The following is a 22,289-nucleotide window of genomic DNA, read 5'->3' as shown; positions in this document are numbered from 1 at the left end:
AACGAAAACAGGAAGAACGCGTTTACAAGGAAATAACAGTCAAATGAATCAGAGAGGAGCGACATGTCTAGGTTGAACGGTCCGATAACGAACCGCTTGGCCAAATGGATAACATAACGGGCTCCGTTAATCAAATGTAGGCAACGTACGCGTCCCAGCAGCTCAATTACTCCCGTTTCAGCAAGGAATTTCCTTGTCGTATGATGGAAAGGGCGATGGAGCAGCTAAACGTGCAGCTGAACCGGCTGACGCGCTCTCTGCGCCGCGCCCGGACAGTGGAGCTCCCCGACGGTAAGACCAAGAGAAACACCCACACATGGCGTGTAGCCGATTATTTTGCCTTTCATAGGAGTGTGACCAAAGCCCCCGTTTGTGGCATCCAGTTCATACTAGCAGTCAGGCCCACACACGCTAACTTAGGGCTTTATTAAACTGCTTTCAAGTGCTATTTTCTTTTATTGTAATTTTCTGTATAATGTCATGGAACAACAGCAAGGCCCACCGCAATTTTGCTTTTATAGACTTAGACTAAAGGCTCACAAGTGAAAGTGGTGGAAGTGATCTCTTTACCATCACTTTTGAATAGAATCTGAGATCTTTCCCCCTCTCTGATGTCCAAACATGGGCCCGCACTCATAAACATCACTCTTCATAGTCCTTATGTACTGCTTTGGACATTGATGTCTAAAGGGAAATGTAATATCTGTGTTTGGACATGTTGAGACTCACCTAAAGTCATTGTTCCGTCACTTCCTATAGACAATGAGACAGCTGTCTACACACTCATGCCTATGGTGATGGCTGACCAACACAGGTAGGCACCTATGGGAACTAATAATTGGTTGATGAATCTGGACTGTGAAAATATAGCACTACACTGTATTTTTAATGAGTTGTAAAACTGACACTCAATGTTTACTCCTATAGATCAGTCTCAGAATTGCTCTTGAACTCCAAGTTTGATGTCAACTATGCATTTGGACGTGTAAAAAGAAGCCTTCTTCATATTGCTGCCAAGTAAGGAGCTATTTGAGTGTGTCATTGCGTGTGTGATTTTTACTCCTCAGTGCAGAATATTTGAAAGTCCTCTTAGCTCCAATGCGTCGCACTGGACACTGACAGAGTCAATTGAGTCGCTGTGTTGAGCATACATCAGCTGGGTGGCTACATTTATGATTTCACTGCAGCTCTTTTTTTTATCTCTTTTCAGCTGTGGGTCAGTGGAGTGTTTGGTCCTGCTGCTGAAGCGAGGAGCAAACCCCAACTACCAAGACATTTCTGGATGTACTCCACTCCATCTGGCAGCAAGAAATGGGTAGAGTGCTTCTCTGAGAGTGATACACTACTGCCATCTACTGATCACAAAATATTCCTAATTTAACATGCAGCCTACCAGCATAGCACTACTAGTTACTACTACTAGTAGTATTATGACTGCTATAACTACTACTACTACTACTACTTCTACTACTAATAAAAATAATAATAGTAGTAATAAGAAGAAGACTAAAACAATCCCCTGGCTCAGCCAAACGTTTACTTTACTTGGTACTGATATTGGTGCCATGACAATGATAATAGCTCTTGTACTAATTTTGACAGACAGAAGAAGTGTATGGGTAGACTATTGGAATACAATGCGGATGTCAATATCTGCAACAATGAAGGCCTGACTGCTGTAAGTATGCTGATGATACTTGTTTTTGTTGTTGTTAGCTGTTTACATCTAAAGAACTATTAATAATTAAGGATTTCGGGTTTGCAAACTATTAGACACTGAAATTTCCTAGTACAGGTTGCAGGGCATTTTCTGCAGTGTGGCAGAAATATGAAACTATTTTTCCAGGTCACAGAGAGCAGCAAAGGTTTCTAGTGTCATACATATTGGCTGTTGACATTGTGATTGGTCTAAATGCTGTTGTGGTATTGACTGTGCAGTCGCTTCATCTCCTCTTTTCTTTTTCATTCACCATGTCTGTAGATTCACTGGCTGGCAGTGAATGGGAGAACAGAGCTGCTTCATGACTTGTTGCAGCATGTGTCCAATGTGGATGTGGAGGATGCTATGGGTCAGACAGCCTTACATGTGGCCTGTCAGAACGGACACAAGACTGTAAGAAAATATTTGCTTCTTACAAACTGACAAATTTAATAGACACAAGAACTCTAAGGGACATATTTACCTTGATAGCATTATGATGTTTAGACTGTTACAGGCCACACTACAGTTTACACTGTAAAGATCAGCGTACACCCAACAGACAAACACAAACATTCTGCTGTCTACATGGCATTACAGTGTTTAGATAAGGAACGAACAAGCCAAAGGAACCAAAGTAAATAGGAGAGAACATTCTAGATTGTCCAAACAATCAAAGATCGGTATTGCGTACCATCCAAATGTTTGTACTTGCTTGGTTTGTGAGATCTCTGAGAAACTATGTTGAATGCAAGATTTTATGAATTCTGTTATTGTACCATTGCATTTGTAGAAGTTAAACAGGAAGCTTTTCATTACAGTCTGATTCTTAAGGACTAATAAACATGTTGACTTTTGTATTGATAACACAGTATTCAGTTTTGCATGGCTGAAGTAAAGTAAGCTAACAGTGAAGGTAATGTAATTTTTCTGAAATTTGTTATGCCATTTTGGCTAGTTCTGTATTAGCATCAGGTGATGTAAATTCTTGCTGTGAGGACCAGATAAGGCTGATCACTCTGTAACTAAACTGTTTGGTTCTATTGCTGGGGCTTGGTTTGGTTTCAAGACCGTACAGGTGATTCTCCTGGAAAGAGTAGCATAGTTTATCTCTAAGAGAAAAAATGCATTAAAGATTTGAGGGAATTTGCAAGACATTCAATGTGCTATAGAACAAGTAAGGGAGAGACACAGTTTGTTTTTTTGTTAATTAATTTTAAAGGTATTTGAGGAAGATTGATAATTTCTTTATATTAGCAGTCATCTCTGCTAAAAATGAAAAGTGAGCTTTGTTTCTAGCACCATTTATGAACAATTTAGGCAAAAGTGGAATGAGTGCAAATATTACAATTTACCCCCAAGTCTAGGCCTGTCACAATTATTATGTAATTGCATAATCACAATTATTTGAACTAATTTAAACTAACCACAGTTATTTTCTACAGTCATGTTTATATTTCACAATCAAACTTTTATATCATAACGAACAGCTTGAACTAGGTGCATTTTCATCCGAAGCGAATGTTCATAGGTAAAGAACAGCATATCATGGGTCCTACAAAACAACAAAAGTTCTAACTTCTGACTGGTGCTAGAACACCTTTTAGAGAGCAGTAATGAGTGTGTGTTTATTTGAGCTTGAACTGTTTGTCAGTTGGGAGCTACTAAGTATCGACAGCTAGGAACCAAACTAATCAGCTAATTTGGCCACTTTAGGCTTGTACTTTAATAGGTACATACACTGAAGATTAAAAGACAATTCGGTTCTTAATTGCAGTTACATATATATGGAAATTAATTGTCAGCTAAAATTTTGTGATAGTGACAGACCTACCTAAGATGGGGTTAATTGTAACAGTAGGTGGTAACTGTTGATTAAAAAAAGTCTAGTGAATTGATGCAAGCGCAGTTCATTCAATACAATTTTTTCTTGTTTGATCCAGACAAGCTTTTCAACCTAATAACAAAAACATATATGCATCAAAGTAAATATAATATACATGTAATGTATATAAAATTATGTTTTTGATGAACCTGTGTATAAAAAAACTTAACAGAAACTAACTGCTTTGAATTTATATGAAAGTGAATGTGGACTTTTCCCATTGTTTCTCTAGGAAAGCTTTGTTATAACACTGCATCACACCTAACCCCACTGTGTGGAGGCCGTACTTTAGCTGTTACTGTTTGTTGGTTACAAACAAAACAAGGCTGTGTAACAGACACCAAAAGGAGGATTGAAATAATATAGGTGTAAATTCCGTGACTTATACATAGAAACACTTATGATGAAAAATGTTACTTATATAGGACAAAAACGGTTTTCTGGGTCAATCTTGAGAAATATGTCTGATTGCTGTTAAAATTCACAGAAGACTTTCCTAATGAAATACGAGAAAGCCTGTTCTACTCGGACTAGGTTGTCCCTACTCTCCTCTATCTAGTGATTGGCTTCATTCGTTACTTTTTCATTAATATAATCAGCAGCTTTGGCCATTAAAGCAGAGTAGGAGAATCCAAAAATTATTATTATGACCAATTTGTAGCTTAGTGTAAGCTTTGTGAATAAGACATTACCCATTACAGGCTCGTTCTCTGTTCGCTACAGCCATGTATGCTGTCTGCTGATAGTGTGGGTGTTTGTTGTTTTCCGCAGACAGTGTTGTGCCTTCTGGACAGTGGAGCAGACATTAACAGGCCCAACGTCTCTGGAGCAACACCTCTCTACTTTGCTTGCAGGTCTGTAGGATAATCTTCATTGTCCTCATTATTAATAAAAGTAAAGTGGTTGCTGTATTGTGTGCTTTGAAATGATACGCCTCTAGTAGCAAAGTAGCAAGCAAGTATAATTCAGCCTCTGAAGACCTCATGCTTACTATTGTGCTGTAATCCCCACTGCTGCCTGTTCCAACTGTGTGTTTATAGTAGTGAGTTAAAAGTAACAGGAGGAAACCTATCAATCTCTGCCACAGGGGTAGACTAATGAGGCTGCCATTTGATGAGAATGCAGCAACTGACGAGATGTCCAATCTGCTTTTGTTTTTCCTTGTGTATCGTGCCTGACACACTTGGATGAGCTGCGTTGCCGAGCAACAGCGCTCCTCCATTCTCTTGTTTCAGTTACAAATGGCAGTAGATATCTGTCTGCTTATAGTTGCTTATACACATCCAAGAAAGGCTGCTTTTTAAATGGATAATCCAAGCACGTAATTGAGGCAGTGTTCATTAAAGGGGTTCTGAAAGGTTTAGGGCCTGCATTGTCTTTCGTATTTGATACTGTCATTCATGATGCGTAAATTTGTCAGCTCCATTGGATGATGATAACTGTCTAGAGTCCATCCATGTATTGTAATTATATGAAATATTGAAATATAAACTAAACATTTACAGTGTAGTAGTGTGTAGTTGTCTGATCCATCATATGCTATATGTTGAATACAGCATTTTCACTTCATATAGAAAGTTCAGAGAACTGAAGTCAAGCCTTAATAGAGGTACTCTTTTATTCCTCAGTCAGTTGTAATACTTAATTAAAAGAGCATTTAGAGTATTTAGAAAATAAAAGAGTATTTATAAAAGTAAATGTGTAGCAACGTATATAATTACTGCACAATACTGTGGTATTTGGAGAGCACTGGGGAATTTGGAGATGGTGTAAAGTGTATTGTTGTGTTGTCAGAAGGTGCGTCATGTGATTGTGAAATTTGTTTTTTTGTTTGTTTGTTTGTTTGTTCTTTGCATCTTGTGGATGTGGGTGTTCACGTAGTGGAGCCACAGTGATGCAAGACAAATTTCAGATAAATCTGACAATGAAGAGTGTATTGTATCAAATTACATCATATTTATTTGATTTGGTGTTCACACAATAGCCAGCCCATATTAGCACGGTCCTTCAAGCGTGTTGAGGCACCTGGTAATCCTGCATAATAAAATCATGCAAAACTCATGTGGTTGAGGCAACAGTGCAAGTAGTACTGTCATGTGATATGGATAAGAGTAAAGGATGTTAAGAGCAACAGTGCTCCCTCCATACCTGAATTTGCATCAAGTGTATTCTATTGTTATATGCAAAACACAATACAAACACTGTCTCTTTTTCTCTCTCTCACTCTCTCTTGTGTGTATATATATATATATATATATATATATATATATATATGTGTGTGTATGTATATATATATATATATATATATATATATATATATATATATATATATATATATATATATGTATATATATATAAATCCATTCTTCCTTCTACCCATGCAATGTTTCACCAAACCATAATAGATCCTCCCCCATGCTTAACACTTGGCAAGGTGTCCTTTTCATTAAATACTGCTTCTTTTTTTTCTCTAAACAAATGTTGGAGCTGGATTTTGACTTCATCGGTCCACAGCACTTGTTTCCAAAATACCTCTGGCTTATGTAGATGTTTGTTTTGGATTCTTCAGATGTTGACTTTTGTGATGAAGTACGTATGGTTTTCTTCTGATGACTCTTCCATGTAGATCATGTTTGTCCAAGCAATGTTGCACAGCAGAACCACCACTCCTGTGTCAGCTAAAACCTTTGTTTTCATATGGGGGTTTGACATTGCCTTTTGGGCCAGCGTACGAGCAATTCTGTCTGAGCTTTCTTTGTCTTCCAGTGGAAATTGCAAGGTGCAAGCACTTTGGTATCCTTTCTATAGCTGTCTACTGAGTTGTAGGCATCGAAAAGTTTCATTTTCAGATCCTCAGAGCCTGCTGCTTAGGGAAACCCATGGTTGTTGAGTGTTTGCACAAGGTTTGAAGGGTTAAGAGAGATTATTATGCTCTGGAATTGTCCTCAGTTCCTAATGACAATTCTTGACCTGCCTGACCAGTCCTAACAAGTCACTTAAGGCCTAATGAGTTTTACCACAACGAGACTTATCACAAAGAGACTCACATGCCACGATTTTTTTTTTTTAAAGTCTTCTTCCTTTTTTCAAATACTTCTTTTCACTTAAGAAAATCAGCTAAATGTGTAATTTGGTCCAAACCTTTGCATACAACTGTAGGTGATGCTGGTATCTGGAACATATTATATGCATCAAGATAGCATGCATCTCACATGCTTAAACAAGATATCATCTACCTCTCTGTCTTACAGCCATGGCCAGAGGGACACAGCCCAAATCCTGCTCCTCAGGGGTGCCAAATACTTGCCAGACAAGAATGGAATCACGCCACTTGACCTTTGCGTGCAGGTGAGTAGCATATACAGTGTACACAGACACAGATATAGGTTTTTACACACAATCTCATCATCCTCTGCCCCTATTAAGGGTGGTTATGGAGAGACATGTGAGATTCTGATTCAGCATCACGGGAGGCTTTTCCAGACCCTTATTCAGATGACTCAAAATGATGACATAAAGGAGAACATGGTGAGACATTTATGTTGCCTTTTTTAATATTTTCATACTTATAACAATATACAACAACAATATATGTGTGTACATGTGGTATATGTGTATGATTCAGCTCAGGCAGGTTCTTGAGCATGTATCTCAGCAAAGTGACTCCAGTTATCAGAGAATCCTCACCAGCCTGGCTGAGGTGGCCACCACCAATGGACACAAGCTGCTCAGGTAAGGCTTTACCCTCTGCCTAAAGTTTCTTTACCTTGCTCTCAAAGCTTTTTGTAAAGCATTCTTCTCCTGCATATTTTTCTCCGTTTTAGTTTGTCTAGTAATTATGAGGCCCAGATGAAAAGCCTGCTGAGAATCGTGCGGATCTTCTGCCACGTGTTTCGCCTCGGTCCATCATCCCCTAACAATGGGATTGACATGGGATACAATGGGAACAAAACCCCACGCAGTCAGGTCTTCAAGGTCAGTGTGTGACACATTGTCATCTTTACTACAGTAGGAGCTACACTATATGGCCAAAAGTTTGTGCTCATCTAGTGTCCATCCAATGTTTCTTCCAAAATCAAGAGTATTAAAAAGGAGTTTGTCCCCCTCTGGTGCAGTAACTGAACTTTTCAGGGAAGGCTTTACACTAAATGTTGGAACATGGCTGTGAGAATTTGATTGTATTTAGCAGCTGGAGCACTAGTGATAACAGGTATTGATGTTGGATGATTAGGTCTGGATCACAAATGCCACTCCAAAGGTATTGGTCATTGTTCCATGACTCAGTTCCACTACTCTACAGCTCAATGCTGGAGGTCTTCATACCCCTCTAGCCTTCGGGTTGGCATTGGACAAGGTGACCTTAGGCTCATGTGCCAGAGCTTCCTGTTGTTTTGTCAATGCTTTTGTTTGGAGATCGTACAAGCTCTGTGTGCATTTGAACCCCTGAGTCAGCAGTGAGTACACCCTAGTGAGAAGGGGTGTCCACAAATGTTTGGAGATGTAGTGTATTAACATTAACTCATTTTTTAGCATCAGAGGTGCAGTGGAGCAATTTTTCCTGAAGAGGGTGCTAGCTGCTCTTCTAGAGAAACTTGTCAGAATTGTTCACAGCGGTGATGACAGGAACCAGACATATCAGTTTAATGCCTCTGGAAGTTACGTTGCAGAAAGTTATTACATGAAATCATAAAAGAAATACATAGCCTGATGTGTCAATTATGAAATGTATTTTTAAAACCCATGCATGATGGAGAGGTACATTAAGGATGTTGCAATGCAAAATAGTACCCACACTTCTGACTATTTTATTTTATCTGACTATTTTATTTATATATATATATATATATATATATATATATATATATATATATATATATATATATATATATATATATATAAAACTCAGAAGACACATGTAGGTTCACAGGTAGTTTTTCATAGTAACCAAAATAGTTATATTTGTGTTGTAGACACAGAAACTGCTAGTTCCTATCACCCCACCACTGTAAAGGAATCTGAATAAGTACGTTTCTCTACAATGAACCATTTCACATCAAACCACTCTGAATGATTTTGTTTACATCTCAATGATAACTATGGAAATTATGAAAAATGGTTCGAATTCCCCATTAAACTCTAAGCAAACATTTGCCATTTCTGAGGATCATTTTCAAAGGTCCTACAGTAGTGTTATATATTCCTCCTTCTCCTCTTGAAGCTATCGGTCTTCCCCATCAAAGATATCAATGCTGGAAAAAAATATCTTCTGTATACTTTCTGTGGATGGATTTTGGTTATATCATTAATATTCATACACCTGTCCCACTCAGCTGCCTTGAAATGTTTACTTTTAGGTGATGCAATCAAATTTAGATGAGTGGAAGTCTTGATGATCTAACATAGAAAAATGGCCTGAAATAAGACAAGAAAATAAGAGGTGGTCTAACAGGCAGAATCTGACAAAACTGACAACAGAATTGTCAGAAGTTTTGCTGAAAGTTATTCATTATGAGGTTATACTAAGGTATTTTAGGAATCTACTTTTTTGTTGAGCTGACTGAATTCTTTTTACTTTAATAACTGATCATTAAAGTACACGGTTGTCAGACATTTTTATTTTTTGCTTGTCTAGAGTAAATTACCTCATGTTCCTTTCTACCTGTTTTTAAGATGAGAAACATGCAGATTTGCCCTGCCTCTGATATATCATTGTTGTTCCTCAGCCTCTGGAGCTGCTGTGGCACTCTCTGGATGAGTGGCTGGTGCTCATCTCCACAGAGCTGGACAGGAAGTGTGGAGACACCGCCTCCTCTTCTCCGGGTAGTGAAATTGCCTCACTGCTTCTGAAGCAAAGGGAGACTGACCCCTCTGTTTCCACGGAAACCCCTGCCCTGCTGCCCCCCTCGCTGGACCCTGAGGTTGTCATGAAGACGCCGGAGGCTTATGTGGATGGTCAGGATGTCATCTCTATGACCGCCAATCGTCTGAGTGCTGTAATCCAAGCCTTCTACATGTGCTGCTCATGTCAGATGCCACAGGGGTAAGAGTGACCCTTCACTACTCACCCTCACCCTTAGACCTTAGAGTTAATTCCTTAGCTTAACCCGCTTAAAGCATACATTCGCTACCTCATGAATCTTAATCGATCTAGATATGCAGGAAATTTTAAACCAAGAAGGCAGTGTGTAAAATTAGTCCAAAGTGATACTAGATTTCAAATCATTTTAATACAATTATCTACATTTCTATTGTAGATGGAAGTGTTATTGCTCAATTTTTGAACCATCTGTTACACAATTAAATGTGTTGATGATTAACAGGATAACAGCTTTTCTGAGTGTTAAGGTCATTGTTTTATTCACATTCATATTTACTGAACACCTGGCATACATTATATTCCTATCCTATACATATACATATCTGTTGTGTTGTACTGGAAACTCCAAAAGGTATCAAAATGTCCATCAAAAGTGCAGCAAGCACAGGCTGTTTCCACCAGTGCTCAGCAAAACAATCTGCCTCCAGTTTTTCCTGGAAGTTGTGCTTACCAGATGAGGGGCCGGGATGCTACTGTAGGCCAGATCTTGCGTAATAGATAGCAAGAAAGTGCAAATTGCTTATTTTTACAGCAGGAAATATAAGCCAATTGGACAAATTTGTGATCTCGTACATAAACAAAAGATATAACAATGTTTGATGGTTATTTTGATGTTATAGGAGCCTTCTGCTCACAGACCCAATGTACTTCATTTGGTGTAATAGATACAGATGTGAATGTAAATATATGTAGATGAGGCTGCTAGTGAATTACAGACATTTCTGTTGAGTGTGCAGTAAGTGTGCTGAGCAATGTGTGCCATTCTCGTTAGGTATTTTAAAAAGCACATATATTGTATTTGTCAAAATTCTACAGGCTTAATACTGTGTTAAGGTCATTCCCAGCTTAAAGTGTCTGCAGCAGAAAAGCTATGACCAAAAAAAAAAACTGTGAAGTGTACTGTAAAATAAAAGGTTTTGTTTGGAGTAAGAGAATGTGAACACAAATGAGATTTTCCTCCACTGTTATTTCTCGCCTAAACAACATGAATCTTTTCATCAGAGTTCCCCTCTGTGTAAAAATCACTGAAATAAATGAGCAAATAATGTCTTCTCTCACTTATCTCCACAAGTTTCCCCTGAAGCTTTCTAACTGCACGCAATTAGAACATTAAATAGGTCTTTAATTAACACTGAAATTGCTGATTTCTTTATTGGCAAATTCTAGTGAGATGTCTCCTCTCTTTATTTATTATTTATTTATTATTTTAATTTCTGTGTTTGCTGAGGGATCAATGGCTGCACTGAGACCGTGCAGAGTATCTGTATAATTAGAGGCCCATTGCGTTGATTCAGGCCTCAGACAAGCTATTTTTCCTAGTACTTTGTGCACCAGCCTTTTGTCTATGTAAAAATCTATTCTTGGTTTGTTTCTCTCTTAACTTGCCTAGCATGACGTCCCCTCGGTTCATTGAGTTTGTGTGTAAACATGATGAGGTGCTCAAGTGTTTTGTCACCAGGTAAGTGAAGATTGCTTTTCTGTGACTTTGAAGTCTCCCTGTCCACCACATTGTTAATGTTTCATCTTTGCGTCTTCTGTTGTCTCATTCTCTTTCCACAGGAACCCCAAGATCATCTTTAACCACTTCCATTTCCTGCTGGAGTGTCCTGAGCTCATGTCTCGCTTCATGCACATTATCAAAGGCCAGGTACACTGGGTGACGGGCAGGTTAAAGCAGTGTTCTGATTGGTTTCCAGTGTAGCTCTTCATCTCATTTCTCTGAAGTGACTTTCTATGCTACAGCACTCTTGGGGCTCGTGCTGGAGTGACTTTCAAACACCTGTCTCTCTCTGCCAGGATCATTTAACTGTGTTATTATGCCGCAGATAACACTTGTCTTAAGTCCCGTTATATAGCTTTGTAAGTTTTAAGTGCCGCTTCACTGTGTAGTGTTCGCCGAGTTTTCAGTATTCATATTTGAGCGCCAGCACTCTGAGCCTCGTTACCTCCAGATTATAGTCCGCTGGGGAATACGGTGCCGTTTTAATTACAGATTTTAACCTGCCGAATACGATTTCATCTCCTGATTTTCCTCTTCTTGCGCTCCTGGTGCCCCTGGGGGAAGGAGTTCCTTTCAGTCGGATTAATTTCTACCTCTTGCAGACTTCTCCCTCTTTGCATCAAGAACAAAGCCATTCAAATATTATGCAAATGGATTGCAGTTTTCCCCCTCCATGTAGCTGAAGAGTTTCTCTTCCCCATCATCTCTCCTTTACTCAGGCAGGTTCTGTGCTTTATAGTGTAATGAGTGGGTGATTAATAGACCAGACTTCTCTAAGGCTCAGGTATAGGGCTTCAGAGTCTAATCAATATGAGGAAGTTTTAATTACCTTTTTTGCTCACCTCCTCCGCAGCCCTTTAAGGACAGGTGTGAGTGGTTCTACGAGCATCTTCTAGCCGGGCAGCCTGACTCGGATATGGTCCATCGGCCGGTTAATGAGAACGACATCCTACTGATTCACAGAGGTGCTGGAATTTATACCGTTTGTGTTTGAAGGCTTCTGCCTCTGAGCAGATTCCCTTTACGTACTCACTCTCTAGAGCTCAAGAGCTTTAATCCATCCCTCTTTATCCTCCCTCTCTCAGAGTCTATATTCCGCAGCAGCTGTGAGGTTGTGTCCAAGTCTGCCAATGAGAAGCTCAAGCAGGGCATCGCTGTGCGTTTCCATGGTGAAGAGGGAATGGTCAGTCTGAAACACATCGCTTGCGAGTCATCAACAGACACACCTATCTTAAGTTCTTCAGCTATTTTCAATTTTGCTGTGCTTCATTGTACATCAGAATGCTTGCACCATCAGAATAATCAGAGCCTGCTGTTCATGCTGTGATGCAGCGTTTACAAACAATCTTCTGCTGGTGACATTGGCAGATGGTGCTCATACTGTCCTCTTTCTCTCAGGGTCAGGGGGTGGTTAGAGAGTGGTTTGACATTCTCTCTAATGAGATCATCAATCCAGACTATGCTCTTTTCACACAATCAGCAGATGGTAAGCAACATTGTAACCATAACTGTATAACGTGCTGACTGTTAATATGAACCTTTGTTGAGCTCTGTGCTAGCCTAATGCAGTATTTCTGTTTGTTCCGTGAGTGTTGTGTGTATGTGTAGAGATGGGCAACATGGCAATATGTCATCATCATATTGAGATTATCATGTATATCATGAGAACCTTTAGTATTTATAGAACACTGAACACCGATTCATGTTTCATTAATGTATTTTAACCAATAGTTTTATTTTTCTACTTAATTTACATACAATGAGGAAATTACACAGAAGATAATCCACTGTTATAAGAAATGGGAAAGTCAAAGGAAAGTAACTGGAAAAAGTAGAGTTTCCAAAACTAGAATTCAAATGATTTTTTACATCTGGAAAAAAATCCACAGGTGTTTCTGTCCATGCTTCCACTGTGCAAAGCCAACTCAACACTGAGTCTGAAAGGATGTGTAGCTGTCATGAAAATGTTGGTGAGAAAAAGAAATAGAAAAGAAAAAAAAACAGATAAGAACCAAACGATGACGTGGATAGTGTTTTCAGAACAATGGGTTGATTACTCCAGATCCCAGAACTCAACATCATTGAATGTGTTTGGGATTACTTGGATTGTGAGAAGCAGAAAATGCAACTTCTGAGGCTGAACTTTGGAGGTGTGGAAAAATGTCCCTGCAGATTTCTTCTAAAACTGAAATCAGAAATTAGACAGAATGGAAACTGTAATAAAGGTAAAGGACGGACAGACAAAATGCTGAATACAATGATATTATACTTAGTTGTTCTATTAAATATATGTTTTCAGCTTTTTTTCTGATGCTGGAAAATGAATAACTTGTACTCAGTGGCCATTTTGACTGGAAATAAAGAAGAGGGGTTTCTGAATTTTGTTCTTGTACTTTAAATGCAGCGCTGCTGTTTTGCCGGCTCTTGGTCATTGTATATTTTGACATTATCTTTAAAAATTGAATATAGTGAAGTATTATTTAATATTTGATTTATATAGTGAAGTTATATTTTTGCCATATTGTCCTACCTTCCCTTTTTTGTGTGTTCCCTTTCTTGAGTCTTTGATATTTTTCTGTTCTGATGTAAGTTTGCAAGTCTTGTTGCTATGACTTTGGCGTGTATTTATAGGGTCACTGATGGTTATGTGTCAGTGACTTTGAGCCTCTGAATCTTTGTCTCTCCTAGAGGTAATAGATAATTACATATGATGGGAAAGGAGTGCTACAGATCAAAGCTTTTTCCTGTGATTGTTCAGAAATACACCACTGCATGATTACAGTCCTTTGTTCTTATTCATTTGGAGTGTGTGTGCGTGTGTGTGTGCGTGGGCACTTGGGCATGTGTATTTGTGTACACTGTCTTTTACAGGCACTACATTTCAACCCAACAGTAACTCCTCTGTCAACCCAGACCATCTGAACTATTTCCGATTTGCTGGTCAAATCCTTGGACTGGCTTTGTATCACCGCCAGCTGGTCAACATTTACTTCACCCGCTCCTTCTATAAGCACATATTGGGTAATGCACACAAAAACACAAAGACATGGTAATATTCTTGAAATATTGAAGTAAAAGACCACAGTAGGATGTGCTTGTATGTGTACATATTTGCAGGTATCCCAGTGAATTACCAGGACGTGTCCTCCATTGATCCAGAGTATGCCAAGAACCTGCAGTGGATACTGGACAATGACATCAGTGACCTGGGCCTGGAGCTCACTTTTTCTGTAGAGACAGATGTGTTTGGAGCCATGGAAGAGGTTCCTCTCAAGCCTGGAGGAACCAGCATTCAGGTCACCCAAGAAAACAAGGTGAGACTGTAAACAGATATGCTTCAGTTACTGCCAACCCCAGTAAGCAAGGAAAAATAAAAACGTAGGCAGTTCACATATTGACATCCCACTGTTTGGCCAAATCTCTCAATTGGTTTTATTTGCTAATGTGAATGTATTTGCATGCACAGCATTTACGTATGACGTTAGAGCTTGCACAGTAGCTGAGTTAGCGGAAACCTTTAGACGAAGGTTGCCTCAGTATTCCCACTGAGGGAAAATGTCAGCCTGTGGTTGTTGTATAAAGCTGTAATTAACCGAGAGATCAATAGAGGGCAGTATTATCCAGATGTTAATGCAGTACATGCAGTTCTCTAGGTTTTATTCCGGAACACAACCCTCACCCTCAGGAAAAGTGACGACGCTGTCCGGCTTTGTCTCAGTCCCCGTTTCTCTCTCGCTTGCACAGGCGGAGTACGTGCAGCTGGTAACAGAGTTGAGGATGACTCGTGCCATTCAGCCTCAGATCAACGCTTTCCTGCAGGGCTTCCACACCTTCATCCCTCCCTCACTCATCCAGCTCTTTGATGAGTACGAGCTGGTCAGTAGCTGATTCTTTCGAGGTTGCTCCATTCTCTTCTCAGTTCTTTTTTTCTTCTTCTTCTAGTTAATTTCCACACTATTTATTATACTTTTTTCTTTCTTATGCACTCTCTCTCTCTCTTTCACTCGCTCTCTCTCACAATTTTTTTCACTCTAATGAGTTCGATTTAATTTTGTTTCATTTGTTACAAAGCACTTTTACAAACTCTTAGGGATAAAATCTTCTGTGAGCATGCCAAAGATGGCAATGACAAAGAATATCTTTCTCGCAGAGAGTCAAAGAAACCTTGAGTGGAAGCAGCACTCAGAAGTTGGAATCCATTCTCCTCTGGCTATGACTATACAGAAAGCCAGATATTGTGGCATTAGAAGATTCATGCTGGAAGCAGACAGATTTATTAAATTTAGTCAGTAAAGATTAAATTGAAAAGTGCAGTCTGGGTGGATACATTTTAAATATTAGGAGATGTATACTGAGGATTACTAGTTTTTATATTGTGCTGTATTTGCGCAGGGTAAGTTTGAAGAAATGAAGATATCTGAGTAACCCTTGTCAGTGTTGCATATCTAAATCTCATGGGCATGACCCTAGGGCACGGATAAGGAATTGGAGATGAGATATGCATTAGTCATGAATCTGCAAAGGCAGGAAATGATACTGTGGGGAAAAAAATAACAGGGTTTAGTGTGGTGAGAACCTCCATGGTATGATGAATGAAGCTCCAAGGCAGTGCTGGGGCATATTCAGTGGGCCACGACTGAGGATACGTGGGCAGACAACTACATAAGCAGGATGTGCCGGCATTTTTGTGGGTAATGCTAAGGTATGGGTGGCTGGTTCATGACATGGCTGGGTCCACTAGGAGGAGACATAAGAAAGAGGAAACAGATAGCTTGTTACATCTGTTGGGAGCTTTTAGGCCACCATGCGCACCTTATGTTAGCCACTCCAGCAGGCTTATGGCATAATTAGAAGGGATAAGCATAATGATGATGACATAATTAAAAGCGAGATCTAGAGGCCAGTGTGGGTTTACAGACTCCTTGAGACATCAGCATCTCTGTATGCTGTCCGCAAACTTGAATCAGTGCATGTGAATGGTGAAGGCAACATCACTGATGACTCAGTTCACCAGAAATATCCAACAAAAGTCCAACATCACTGCTTTATTTAGGGGTGGGCAACATGACTATATGATCATACTCATGGTAAATTAGCATGTTAAGCCAGGTATTTCGTTGATGTCGCCAATACTTTAGGAACATCGATCAACCTCATACTTCATTAAAAGACATTCAAAGGGAAACTCCTGTTGTAAACATGCCTACCTCCTTCTTACAGACCTTTGGGTTGGATACTAGAGGCCAGGCTGTTGGATTTGTTTTTCCCTCCACTGGCTATTTCTTCAACTGAACTATTCCTTCAGTGTAAAGAAGACTGGTTTGTGTATCATCACTAACGCTAGCTACCAATATAGATATATTTATTAGCCTCGAGATATGTGGCTAGCAGCCAAGATTTGCTGAGTATCTTAGAGATACCCACTGGTTGTGTGATGTATTTGCATAATGCATGCTGGGTATTGTAGTCAGAGAACATTGATGGGCAAAAACACAAAAACTATACAAAATTGTCATGACACTTTATTTTGAGTGTTTTTTAAGACTTTTAGATGAAACAAAGACTCAACTGACTCGATAACATGTCAAAAACATATGGGGGTTAGGATTAGGTTCTGGGTTGAGGTTAAGGTTAGGGTTAGGATTAGGGTTAGGGTTAGGGTTAGGTTTTGGGTGAGGTTGGTTGAGGTTAGGTTTTGCGTTGTGGAAGTAATATATTGACAATACATCAACTTAATGTAAGACATGTATCAACAGTACATCTCCAAAGTATTTACTAGTTTATTCAGATGCTTCACTGCTGCTGCTTCACTGATCTGTTGTTGATATGTTACTGATAATCTGTTTAGTGATTTAGTGAGTTTATTGATCATCTACAATGGAACACTCCAAATAAAGCGTTACCAAATTTGTGAATTCTGTCAAACTGATGAGACTGAAGGATGTATTTTCTGCACTACAAAATAACACATAACAAATAACATAATAAATTCTAGTTTTGAGCCAGGATACCCCTTTAACAAGGACTCCCAATTGGTGTAGCTATTTAAGTTTTCGCCTTATTGACTGAGATTCCAGTCCAAATTCTGAAAAAGTCCATGAGGGTTTAATATTATCATTATGTTCTTTTGATAGCATTTTAAGTGTGGCAGTGCTTTTCTGCTGGTGTGTCTGTTCCAACTTATCAAACCTCAGAAAAAACAAAACATTGCTGGGTGTTCTGTATTGTGAAACTGTCTCTAAGTGTTGATATGTTTTTGCCACCCCTAGCTTTAATGTAGATTTGAGCAGAGATAGAACCCCAGTAAAGATAAGTGTTTTCTTGACCAAGAAGCTGTTTTATATGTGCATATACTTAAAGATGTGAGATTCAAACACTACCGGATGTATGAGAGTCTGTATGCATCTATATGAGTCCTGTCTGTTAGCAGAAAAGCTGTTCTAGAGTGGAAAGGAAAAAGCCCTTCCACCTGCCCTTTTTATCTGTATGCTAATTGCTAAAGCCTTCACCTTTTGATTGAATCCTGAGTGCAGGATTATGATGGGTGTGATAAGAATGATTAGGTAGCCAGTGGAAGGTAATGAAGTGGAATTAATGTGTTCAAACTTTATAGATCTAGTCTTTGTTTGTGAACGCTGTTTTTTGGAGGAACTTTGGAGTCAGTTTGAGTACAGTGGAACATCTGCCAGACATACATAGATCTTAGAAAGATGCCAGGCTATAAGAGCATGAATTAGGTTTTCAGCTTTGTGTAGAGAAACTATTGATCTCAGCTTAGTATTTATCAGACTTAATAAAAACACAGTTCTCATTATTTTTTTCATTCTATGTCTGATGTCTTGTGGAGAGACATTCTCTCTCTCTCTCTCTCTCTCTCTCTCTCTCTCTCTCTCTCTCTCTCTCTCTCTCTCTCTCTCTCTCTCTCTGAGGCATCACCTTGAGGGCCCTTCCGTTCATTCTATTTCACGCCTCTATTTCTGTGTATGTTCCAGAACGCAGGTGTGCTGTTTCCCTCTCATTCGCATTCTCTGAGTTTCTCTCTTTCTCTCCCTCTCTCTCTCTTTTTCTCACCCCCTGCTCTGCCCCAGATCGATGCTCTCCTAGGGCCATTACCGCACGGCGGGCCTCCAGTGCACATATATGTGTGGGCCCATTCCTTGGTCACACAGCTTCAGCAAGCCCACTGACAGGGCCCAGAGGGGCTAACTAATGAGGGCCTGTGTTTCAAAGCGCTTTTAGTCCCGTGATCTCTGTGTCTTTATTATCTGTCTCTTACCCGTCTAAACGGAACAGCAAGCGACCAGCGAAACCCTTCACGCAGAGTGCATGTTCAGTGATTAAAGGCGTTTTTCCAAGCTCTCCTCCATGCTGTACTTTGCGTGCGTGTCCTTTATGAAGGAGTTCGTGGGAAATGTCGAACACTTTGGGAGCAAAACCATGGCCGTGTTATGAGTCAGCCTGAGCGGGATGAGTTATTGATTAGATCTGTTGTTATGAGCTGCGTAGCTCTGTGCTGTACTCCTGGTTTTAAACGTGAATGTGTGTTCATGCGTGTGTGTGTGTGTGTGTGTGTGTGTGTGTGTGTGTGTGTGTGTGTGCATGCAGGAGCTGCTGCTGTCTGGCATGCCGGAGATTGATGTGATGGACTGGAAGAGAAACACAGAGTACACCAGTGGCTATGATACAGAGGAGCCAGTCATCCAGGTTAACAGCTGCTATGCCACATGAACATCACGCTCACTGACTTAAACTAATGAGCCATCTCTAATGATTTAGGACAATGAGACAATTTATGCAGATTTGTTGGCAAATTTTGCCAAAAATTCTGTGTGGACTTGGGTATATCAACATGATTCTGTTTAGGATTAAGTTATGAACTTATGATTCAGATGTAGATGGAATTAGGGTCTATTTGTAGGATTATATTTTAGAATCTGATTCCTTTTACAAGAAATTATTTGCCCAGAAAGTTTGTCTGAGATTTGTCACCTTGAGAATGTAGGAGTGACATGATCTGACATCACAGGTGCATTTGAGGAGTAATGTGTGCTTTCTTGATTTGCAGTGGTTCTGGGAAGTAGTAGAGAGTCTCACTCAAGAGGAGAGGGTTCTTCTACTACAGTTTGTTACCGGAAGGTAAGAGTTCTTATTATGCCTTATTCATGTCCATTAATGTGTTGGTAAATTACATAAATAACTGTAAACAGAATTTGTGAGCTTGCACCCCTTTAGTTAGAGGTCGGCAATTTGACCATGTTTTATCATTGTTGTGATGCATTTTGACACTTTTTTGAGTATTGTGCATATCATCAGTACATATATACATTGAACAATGCTTTGTGCAATGCAGTATGTGAAACACTGGATAAAAATCATTGTGTTGATACTATTTAATGCTAGATTTTAAATGTAGCATAGTGTGTTGTGTCTGGGTCAAAAGACATATTGTGCATTGTGAAAATGTCTGTAAGTAACGTGATAAGATATTTTTGCCATATCGCCCAGCCCTACTTTCAACCTTATTATTCCGTAGCTGCTATAAATTGTTCAGTAACTACAGTGAAATTAATATGGGCATAGTTTAGAAGGTTAAATCCATCTCTCAGTTCTCTGTATTTCATTTCTCTTTTTTCTTCCTCTCTTCCTAGCTCCCGTGTTCCACACGGTGGATTTGCTTTTCTCATGGGGGGCAGCGGCCTACAGAAGTTTACCATCGCTGCTGTGCCCTACACATCCAACTTATTGCCTACCTCTAGTACCTGGTGAGAAAGACAAAGACAAACGGTCCATTTATGCACCAGAATTGGTATTGTAGCATCTAGGAGCAGCAGAGGGCAGTGTGGCTCTTTGAGAGTCTAGCACTCATGCTATGTGACTGAACACCAGTTACTCTGTAGCCTGAACAAGGATATAAGAGAAACGATCACATAGACTGGGAAAAAAAAGCAGGAAGACACAGAACAAAAAATGCCACCCAGTGCTTAAAAGGGCAGTTTTTGTGTCATGGTGCAAGTCAAGCATATGCAACCCTGTTTGACTTGCTCCTCAATCCGCAACCGAATCACTCTGACTTGTCTTTCCATCTTTTCCAGTATCAACATGCTGAAACTCCCCGAATACCCCAGCAAGGACGTCCTGCGCGACCGACTGCTCGTTGCACTGCATTGTGGGAGTTATGGTTACACTATGGCATGATGCTGGCCCATCTGTTTTTTGCTGTGACGCCTGTTACATAGACACACACACAAACACACATGCCCACACACGTGAGTGTGTGTTGACCTAACTTCAGGGATATCTTCACACTCCTCTGACTTACTCAAAAGCCTTCGTTTGACTATATGGCATTATTTTAGATACGCAAATACAAAAGACTAAGGGCAAACATGAAAAGTGGATTAATACTTAACGCTAAAAATCAGTGTGCCAGTGACTCCAATCTCTACTGCCAGTGTTATGTGTCAAAGGTTTCTTTACTTTACTAAGTTGTATTCCAAGATATATGCTGTGTTTTATTTATACATGCTGTTTACTCTGCTGTGTTAGACCTGTAAGACATGTTTGTGTGTGCGCACACGCTCATATATTACAGTGTTACCGTTCTAAGAGAGTGCGAAACATGGCTGGAAATAATGTAGTCATTTTAGAACAAGGAGTATGTCAGGCAGCATGACAGTGCTGGTTTCTCGTATACATATGTACCCTCTTCTCCTGTGCGCTGGCAACGAGCCTTGAAAAATAATCTAGAACCTCCCTACTTGTGTCATGTCTGCTGTGCTATAGCCTTTGTACTGTCATTTGTTCATATCATTCAATATGTAGGGTTTTTTTTCCCCAATTGTCATGTGAAACTGAGAGAACAAATTGGATCAATGGTGCCAAAAACTCCTTGTGAATGCAAGTCTACAGATTCTGTTTTCTTGACAAGGTTTTTGTAAAAAAGGGACAATGTCATATCATTTTATGAATGTAGAAATTGTGTCCTTTGTAGGACTTACATTTTAAGTGAATCCTGTCATATGTAAATGTGGATATAGGTTTATATTTCTTAAAATGGATCGCTTTAATTTGGTTGTATATTTTTTTTGTTCTCATTGGTAAACAGACTGCTAATTGTATACATAATCTTTAAGGACCTTTGGGAAGATGATTTCAAATATTGAAGTATGTATTTTACTACTTTCAGAGTTTTATTTCATTGATTGTGTGAGTGTATGAGTGCTTCGGACAGTTATACCCTGTATAAGGGTAATGGGTCACAGACGTGGGGCTGTTCATACGGAAGTGTGCACTAAATTGCAGTTGGGCTGCTGTCAGCTAAGCCTTTCATGCCCGGCAAGCCTGCACTGGTAGATGGTGTACTTAGCATGTTATATACTGCAGGAATCAATCATCAGAGCTGCCTTATCGCTCTCATGTATCATGCGTTGTAGTGTTCTGTTTAAGGTCATGGTCATGAATGTTATGAGTGACTATTACAGCCCAAAGCTGGCTGCTGTTTCTCTCTCTAAGGACTGGCCAACTTGCCAAAAGCTGAAAAATAGAACAAATTAATAAATAATAAATAAATGAGTAAATAGTGACACATTACAATTTAATGTGCCACTATTTAAATTTTTAATATATAAAAAATTTTACTTGAACTGAAAATAGGATATATGTAACACGCCCATATTTTTTTCTCCACATTTAAAACATTTTTCTCCATTTTGTTTATTTTCAAAATTATGAAATTGGTTTTAATAAACAGGCTTTATTTTAATGGTCCCTTTGAACTTATCTGCAAATGTTAAAGTATCTGCTCATTATACATAGCAGTAGACTTAGGATTTTGGTTTAAGTTTAAGGTAACAGAAAGGTTAAATTGCATAGATGTTTAGTTGAATGTCAGTTAAAGGCAAATGGAGCATCTTTTATCCCAAATGGAGGAAAAATATATGTACATATATTTGTTCATTTTAAAATATATGTGCTAAATATATTATAAATCTGTGCCATTTTTTAATATTTCAGTATATACCAGTATATACACATACAGTCATGCAAAGGTTTGGGCACCACTGATCAAAGTACATGTTTTGTTAATTTTTTGTTCTAAGTGAAAATA

General features: G+C 39.3%; 1 protein-coding gene across 3 annotated transcripts; it reads left to right on the top strand.

Moving 5' to 3' along the window:
• Nucleotides 1-6: 6 nt before the first annotated feature.
• Nucleotides 7-21,944, top strand: hace1 (HECT domain and ankyrin repeat containing E3 ubiquitin protein ligase 1). Of its 3 annotated transcripts, XM_036586381.1 has the most exons (24): nucleotides 8-291; nucleotides 760-814; nucleotides 928-1,017; nucleotides 1,211-1,315; nucleotides 1,603-1,678; nucleotides 1,982-2,113; nucleotides 4,356-4,438; nucleotides 6,836-6,932; nucleotides 7,011-7,112; nucleotides 7,210-7,316; nucleotides 7,409-7,559; nucleotides 9,308-9,624; nucleotides 11,072-11,140; nucleotides 11,242-11,329; nucleotides 12,036-12,147; nucleotides 12,268-12,365; nucleotides 12,581-12,668; nucleotides 14,054-14,203; nucleotides 14,300-14,496; nucleotides 14,927-15,058; nucleotides 18,788-18,886; nucleotides 19,248-19,318; nucleotides 19,831-19,944; nucleotides 20,275-21,944. In XM_036586381.1, the coding sequence occupies exons 1-24, from the start codon at nucleotides 201-203 to the stop codon at nucleotides 20,375-20,377; spliced, it is 2,727 nt and encodes a 908-aa protein (XP_036442274.1). In that variant the 5' UTR covers nucleotides 8-200; the 3' UTR covers nucleotides 20,378-21,944. The 3 variants fall into 3 exon arrangements, with proteins under 3 accessions (XP_036442266.1, XP_036442274.1, XP_036442282.1); XM_036586373.1 differs by having other exon boundaries at nucleotides 7-291; nucleotides 6,836-7,112; XM_036586389.1 differs by lacking the exons at nucleotides 8-291; nucleotides 760-814; nucleotides 928-1,017; ... (1 more) ...; nucleotides 1,603-1,678; nucleotides 4,356-4,438 and having other exon boundaries at nucleotides 2,001-2,113.
• The last annotated feature ends 345 nt before the right edge of the window (nucleotides 21,945-22,289 follow it).

The sequence above is a fragment of the Colossoma macropomum genome, unplaced genomic scaffold, assembly GCF_904425465.1.
Source record: "Colossoma macropomum unplaced genomic scaffold, Colossoma_macropomum, whole genome shotgun sequence".
Lineage (NCBI taxonomy): Eukaryota > Metazoa > Chordata > Actinopteri > Characiformes > Serrasalmidae > Colossoma > Colossoma macropomum.
The sequence above is the reverse complement of the archived record's forward strand: the minus strand, read 5'-3'. Positions and strand labels throughout refer to the sequence as shown.

Coding starts and splice junctions, on each gene's coding strand:
- hace1 (XM_036586373.1), top strand. CDS start 201: ATGATGGAAAGGGCGATGGAGCAGCTAAACGTGCAGCTGAACCGGCTG. Junction 1,316..1,602: donor CATCTGGCAGCAAGAAATGG/GTAGAGTGCTTC, acceptor TAATTTTGACAG/ACAGAAGAAGTGTATGGGTA. Junction 18,887..19,247: donor CAGAGGAGCCAGTCATCCAG/GTTAACAGCTGC, acceptor CTTGATTTGCAG/TGGTTCTGGGAAGTAGTAGA.